This window comes from Spinacia oleracea, chromosome 6 (genome assembly GCF_020520425.1).
Source record: "Spinacia oleracea cultivar Varoflay chromosome 6, BTI_SOV_V1, whole genome shotgun sequence".
NCBI lineage: Eukaryota > Viridiplantae > Streptophyta > Magnoliopsida > Caryophyllales > Amaranthaceae > Spinacia > Spinacia oleracea.
In genome coordinates, this window is record NC_079492.1 from 15,510,437 (window position 1) to 15,518,355 (window position 7,919).

General features: G+C 34.0%; 1 protein-coding gene across 1 annotated transcript; it reads left to right on the plus strand.

Annotated features, from left to right (window-relative positions):
* Window positions 1-454: 454 nt before the first annotated feature.
* LOC110789688 ((3S,6E)-nerolidol synthase 1-like) lies at window positions 455-6,163 on the plus strand. The gene is made up of 6 exons (XM_056831936.1): window positions 455-588; window positions 889-1,150; window positions 1,835-2,240; window positions 2,609-2,966; window positions 3,486-3,737; window positions 5,692-6,163. The coding sequence occupies exons 1-6, from the start codon at window positions 493-495 to the stop codon at window positions 5,971-5,973; spliced, it is 1,656 nt and encodes a 551-aa protein (XP_056687914.1). The 5' UTR covers window positions 455-492; the 3' UTR covers window positions 5,974-6,163.
* Window positions 6,164-7,919: the final 1,756 nt, after the last annotated feature.

Below are 7,919 nucleotides of genomic sequence, written 5' to 3' on the forward strand. Positions count from 1 at the left end.
ATCCCGTCGTTAAACAACGATTATTAGCCTTTAGCGACGAGATATCCCGTCGTTAATGATACAATTTCTTGTAGTGCAAGTAGTTGAAATATAATTTATTGAAAGAACGCATGTATACCTATATGAGAGAACCACATACACCTAATATTTGCAAAAACAATGTCAAATAATTAATGCAATAGCTATTCAAAATTAAGGACCAAATATTACCATAAGGATACGTTGTTTCATTTCATTCATTCGAAACATATTGATGGGAAAACCATAAAACAACAATATCCTTAGTCAAACTTTCTACTTGAAACATTTTGCATGTGTTATATATATATTTTTTTTGTAACATGTCTTAAATTGTAAATTTTGTTTAATCTAGCTAGCTAATGTCTGGCTCATCCCTATAAATAGGGCTGTATTTCACACCAAAAGAGCAATTAATTAAGTGAAAGTCCATTTAAATATTTAACCTCCCAAATCAGCCACTTTTGCATCAAAATGACCAACACACAAGAAACTAGACCATCTAAGGAGTTTAAGGGAAATGCTACAAAGCAAGGATTTTTTGAGCTACCCCATCATAATCCCTTTCCAGTTGAGTAATATCATTTTATTTAATGTTAATTATTGCATATCAAGTAAAGGTCCGTCTAGTAGTAAAGATTGTACCTTCAAACCTAAAGTTTGAGAGTTAAATCTCGAACTTTCTCCCTTATTCTCTCAAACTGTCTAGCCTGTTAATAAACCAGAGACGAGTTGATATTTGTAGGATTATAACTTGGTAGAGCAGTTCTTCTTACCTACCAAAAAAAAAACTATTACATCATTACTTTTGATATCATTGTGTTTAATTAACATTTGAGCTCATTTTTATTTTGTTTGTTTCATTTTCAGCAAGAGTATCAGCTTATTGAGAAGTTAGTGAAGAAGATAAAGGAGATAATGGGGAGCAAAAAATCAAGGGAAAATGATGATAAAATACAAGAGTTGGTTATGATTGATGCTATTCAGAGGTTAGGACTTGAATGTTACTTTAAAGACGATATTCATGCTGCATTGGAAAATTGTAACGAAACCGGAGAATGTAGTGAAAATCTCCATGATGTTGCTCTTCGTTTTCGGCTACTAAGACAAGCAGGGTACAATGTACAAGCAGGTTTGTATCCAAACATTTCGCAATGTCAAATTAGTATGAATGGATGAAAATTCTCGTAAAAGACAGTCTAACAGATATTAAATTGTTAAAAGAATAAGTATGGTACGTCGAGCTAAAAAGTTAATTGGTCCAATCGACCAAAAAATCGTCTAACCCACATAAATCCTATGTAACGATACTACACACTCCGGGCTCTACCTATACAACAAAATACAAATGCTATTTTTTTTTTTTTTTTAACTTATTGTTAATTTTTGTGGTCCTAAGCTTTACAATGACCTTGACACTAAAGAATATGGTCTAATGTGTTTTTTTTTTCCTACGAGATTTTAACTAATTAGTGGCGGATCTTGAACAATTTTACGAGGGCAGTTAGTAAAAAAAACTAAGTAATATAATATTAGATTTATTCAATTATACTCAATTTTAGGGTAAGGAAGGATCTATTTACACTACGAAAATTTCCGCCGGGGGGCAGGGCGCACCTAGGCCATAAGAAAAGATACGACACTGCTGTTAATTAATTGACCATTACCATTTCACATAAAAAAGTTAACTTTTCCATTAACTTTTCTCATTTTCTGTGAAGCGGTGTAACTGTAGTGATTTGCAAAAGTTAAAAATTAAAAGGTAGTTGTTGAAAAAAAAAATCCTTATTGACAGTTTTAATCTCATTATTAACAGATACTTTCAGTAAATTCAAGGACAACAAAGTTGGAAGATTCAAACAAGAACTTGAGAAAGACACAAAAGGGCTAATTAGTCTTTTCGAGGCGTCTGAGCTGAGCATCCCGGGTGATCAAATCCTTGATGAAGCCGGTGAATTTACTTGGAATCTCCTAATGAACTCTTCGAAAAACGTCGAAAAATCCGAGACTTCGATGATCAGAAACATACTTAGCAATCCATGTCATAAAACCATTCCGAGACTCACTGCAAAGAAACAACTCCACAATTTTGAAAATTTGCTAAAGTTCCTACATGATTGCTTCGGCACACAAGAATGGATCAAGGAGATACAACATCTTGCTAGAATTGATATCAACATGGCTCAAATCACCCTCAAAACTGAAATAACACAAGTTTCCCTGTAAGTTTTCAATCAAAAATCGAATTAAGTTAGCTATCGTTGTTTGTTTAACGTCATTTCTCACAAAAGGGATACCAATGTTAAACTATAGAAGATAATATGGATAGCTCTGATACCATGTTAAACTACTTAAGATAATATTAATTGACGATAATATAACTGAACAACTTAATGATAACTTGGTTACATCATTGGTTTATATAGGAAACCATAACATAAATCGATTAGGTTTAGAACACTATTAGATTCACAAACTAACACAACTCTAGTTTCCTAAACATAATAGAACTCTAGATATACCACAACTCTAACAACCAACGCGTATGAAAGGTCATTTCTAACAAATTTATCTTAATTATTCTAATCAGGTGGTGGAAACAACTTCGCATGGCCGAGGTTTTGACGCTAGCTAGAAACCAACCAGCAAAATGGCATATGCGGTCCTCAGTTGCACTCCCTAGTCCGGATCAGGCAGAGCTAAGAACAGAACTTACAAAATCAATATCGTTCATTTATATAATTGATGACATATTTGATTTGTATGGAAACCTTGAGGAGCTCACTCTCTTCACCGAAGCTGTAAATCAATGGGATCATACGAATATCAATGGCTTACCAGACTACATTACAATATGTCTTAAGGCACTCTACGACACTACGCATGAGATGAGCCAGAAAATTTACATTAAACATGGATGGAACCCCAAAGTTGTTTTACAAAACGCGGTATGTTCAATTATACGCCTTAATTCTAAAGTTTTGTTATCTCCACCTTATTTTAACTACTTATTACATACTTATTTTTCTTAAAATTAGACCAAACTCGATCAGAGCAGAAAAAATTAAATCAGAAAGGCAAAAAGCACTCAAACCGGACCTGAAAAAAATCAGACCAGACCAGATTAGAAAAAGGAAAAAACACTTACGAGAAACATTCAAACCACACCAGATTGGAAAAAACAAAAAACAATTGCATGAAACATTCAAACCAAAACATTCAATTCAGGCCAGATCAGACCATGAAGAATCATATCAGACTAGATTATATCGAATCTAGACGTACTAGATTATAAAGAATTAGACCAGCACAAACCAGAAAAAATTAATCTATACCAAAAACTAAAAAAATCACATCAGACTAGGTGAAGAGAGAAGAACTCCATCCCTTATATTGTTACATGTTATATATGGTGATCCAATGATACCGAATTGACATGTTGTATGTGTTGATGGATAATGATGAAGTGGGCGGAGTTATGTAATGCCTTCTTGGTGGAAGCAAGGTGGTTTGCTTCGGAGTATTTGCCTACTACTACAGAGTATTTGACGAACGGAGTTGTTAGTTCTGGAGTCTATGTTGTTTTTGCAACCCTGTTCTCTCTATTGGGTGAAGCAACAAGTTATGAAAGCACCTATATATGGAACAACAACCATCCGAAAATTGTATCTTTAGCAGGCACACTTCTTCGTCTCTGGGATGATCTAGGGAGCGCCAAGGTATCTTTACATCTTCAAGGCTAAGTTTTTTAAGTAAGTCGAGTTTAAGTAAGATTATATCACATAATCTAAATGTAATAAGACATTTAAGTGTCATTAGTCCCAGTATGTTTACATCTTCATGGCTACGCTCGTTAAGTAAGTCGAGTTTAAGACGATCATTTCACATAATCTAATATGTTAAAAGACATTTAAGAGTCATTAGTCTCGGTATGTTTACATCTTGATACTAAGCTTGTTAAGTAAGTCGAGTTTAAGCAAGATCCACTTACCTATTCTAATGTAATAAGACATGTAAGAGTCATTAGTCCCGGTATATGTTTACATCTTGATGGCTAAGCTTGTTAAGTAAGTCGAGTTTAAGCAAGATCTACTTACCTACTCTAATGTAATAAGACATGTAAGAGTCATTAGTCCCGGTATGTTTACATCTTGATGGCTAAGCTTGTTAAGTAAGTCGAGTTTAAGAAAGATCTTCTTACCTACTCTAATGTAATAAAACATGTAACAGTCATTAGTCCCGGTGTGTTTACATCTTGATGGCTAAGCTTGTTAAGTAAGTCGAGTTTAAGCAAGATCCTCTTACCTACTCGATCTAATGTAATAAGACATGTAAGAGTCATTAGTCCCGGTATGTTTACATCTTGATGGCTAAGCTTGTTAAGTAAGTCGAGTTTAAGCAAGATCCTGTTACCTACTCGATCTAATGTAATAAGACATGTAAGAGTCATTAGTCCCGGTAGGTAGAGTTTAAGAAAGGTCCTCTTACCTACTCTAATGTAATAAGACATGTAAGAGTCATTAGTCCCGGTAGGTAGAGTTTAAGAAAGATCCTCTTACCTACTCTAATCTAATAAGACATGTAAAAGTCATTAGTCTCGGTATGTTTACATTTTGATGGATAAGCTTGTTAAGTATGTCGAGTTTAAGCAAGATCCACTTACCTACCCTAATGTAATAAAACATGTAAGAGTCATTAGTCCCGATATGTTTGCATCTTGATGGCTAAGCTTATTAAGTACGTCGAGTTTGAGCAAGATTCTCTTACCTACTCGATCTAATGTAATAACACATGTAAGAATCATTAGTACCGGTATGTTTACATCTTGAGGACTAAGCTTGTTAAGTAAGTCGAGTTTAAGCAAGATCCTCTTATCTACTCTAATGTAATAACACATGTAAGAGTCATTAGTCTCGGTATGTTTACATCTTGATGACTAAGCTTGTTAAGTAAGTCGAGTTTAAGAAAGATCCTCTTACCTACTCTAATCTAATAAGACATGTAAGAGTCATTAGTCCCGGTATGTTTACATCTTGATGGCTAAGCTTGTTAAGTAAGTCGAGTTTAAGCAAGATCCTCTTACCTACTCTAATGTAATAAGACATGTAAGAGTCATTAGTCCCGGTATGTTTACATCTTGATGGCTAAGCTTGTTAAGTAAGTCAAGTTTAAGCAAGATCCTCTTACCTACTCTAATGTAATAAGACATGTAATTAGAGTCATTAGTCCCGGTATGTTTACATCTTGATTGCTAAATTTGTTAAGTAAATCGAGTTTAAGTAAAATCATCTTACGTACTCTAATGTAATAAGATATTTAAGAGTCATTAGTCCCGGTATGTTTACATCTTGCTGACTAAGATTGTTAAGTAAGTCGAGTTTAAGTAAGATCATTTCACATCTCTAATGCAATAAGACATTTAAGAGTCATTAGTTCAGGCATGTTTAATTTCGATGACTAAGCTTGTTAAGTAACTCGAATTTACGTAAGAACATCTCACTTACTCTAATGTAATAAGACATTTAAGAGTGCAATTAGTCCCTTTTTAAAAGCCAGATCACCATACTTCACTTCAGTAAAGTTCAGCTCAAAAGAACAGGGTCTCACAATTACAATATGATCCATCATATATCGCATATATAGTATGTAAGTAATAATTTGATATACACGTAGGATGAGGATCAAGACGGGCATGATGGATCGTTTGTAGCATGTTACATGAACGAGCACCAAGAGAGCTCAGATGAAAATGCACGCGAATACGTTCTTGGGATGATTTCGGACGCATGGAAGCACCTAAATGAAGAGTGTTTATCTCAAAACTCACCATTTTCATCGGATTTCAAGAATGCTTTCCTGAATTTAGCAAGGATGATTCCAATTATGTATAAATACGATGACAATCATCGTTTGCCAAGTCTTGAGAAACACATGAAGTCATTGCTTTATGAGTAAACCAAGATCAACATCTAGTGAGTCTATATTATATTTGTTATCTTGTAAGATTATGAATTTATAAAATAATAAAACCTAATTAGGTTAATAGTGGCATTCTCTTTGCATACGTTTGGCAATATTCAGTTTCAAACTTTTCTTTAAATCAGTCAAACTAATAACAAGAGAGTCTTTGTTTGTAGTTAGCCATCCGGGGCAAAGTTGTAATTCGTATAAAATAAAATGGCAAATTTGCCAAAAAGGATCTTTTATAACTCAAATTTTGCGAGAAAGGACCTTATATATTTTTTTTGTGAGAACACACCTTAAAGTAATTTTTTTTGCGAGAAAGGACCTAAGGGAAGTTTTCGGCATTGACTGAGCTTTTCCGGCCATTGACTTGCACGTGAGCAGCACGTGTGGCTTACGTTGGCTAAAGACATTGATTTTCCCTAGTCTTGAATTTTCAAACTTGATTTTATTTCGATTTTTTTTCCAACTTTAGGTTTTAAAGCTTGAATTTTGGAGGAAAATTGGGTGTGATTAGCAATATAAAGTCACACGTGCTTCTCACGTGCAAGTCAATGGCCGAAAAAGCTCAGTCAATGCCGAAAATTTACTTTTGGTTGTCTTTCGCAAAAAAAAATTACATTAAGGTGTGATTTCACAAAATAAAATTATGTAAGGTCCTTTCTCGCAAAAAAAATTACATTAAGGTGTAATTTCGCAAAAAAAATTATATAAGGTCCTTTCTCACAAAATTTGGGTTATAAAAGGTCCTTTTTAACAAATTTCCCAAATAAAATAAATGAATATAATTGTTCTTTTTTTTTGTTTTTTTCCCAAATGAGCCAAAAGTGCATTACAAATTTAAATAGGAGAAGAGGGGATTCAAACTTATAAATTTGTATCTTATTATAATCACTCAACCTTTACCATTAGGCAAATACTACACCTCATAACTAATACTACATCCGTTTCTAATTGATTTTTTACATTCCGTCTTAATCCGTTTTATAATGTTCTTTGTATTTTGTTTTATACTAATTTTGGACATGAAAATTACTATACTATCACTCTTACCCTATACATTTACACATTTTCACTCATTTTCTTGTACTTTTATTCATTTTTTTTCTTAACCTTACCCATCCACCATTTTACACTCTTCTTATTTTGTCTCAATATTTGTGAAAAAACAACGGTAAAGATTAATATGAGGTAGTATATTATACTTCGTATATGATTGTATGTGTGAAAATTACTTCATATACGATGTATAATTGTTTGAGAATTCTTGATTCTTTTCAATAATTAACCATAAGGGCCATTAAGGGGTGCGATAAGGGAGTACGTTCTTCTAATAGACCATCGATCATTTGATGGCAAAGCGGGATACATTAATGGATAATGATTTCAAATACTATATGTATTGATTCTTCTCCGCAAAGCATTATGTCTCTTGCGGAGATTTGCAATATTAAGCCACCACCCGGAACTAGTTGATAAAGAAAACGTCAAAATAAATTTAAAGGGTGTTTGGCTAAATTTCTTTGCCAATAATAAGTGACAAAATTAGAGCGACGTAAGGTAAAAAAAAAAACCAGAGGGAGTATAAAATAAATCGAACTTTTTTATAAAGGGGTCGGGCGGATTTGCAGGCGACAAATATTATCTCGCGCCCATTATCAATAACGGGTTGAGATTAGCTTGTCCGCGACAAATATTATCTCGATCAGTCTGCCCGTTAACATTAACGGGTCGGGCTTAGCCTGCCCAATTTTTATTTTCTTTTTAAAATCGCTGTTCAAACCCACTAGAGTCAGATGGACCGGATTTAACAGGCCGTCTCACCCATAAACAGCTCTAGGCGATACCCAATTACCCACACCTTGCCCGATGCACAACCCACGTCACTCACAACGTGGGAAACTTTAAATATATACGTACACCATGACTCCATGAGT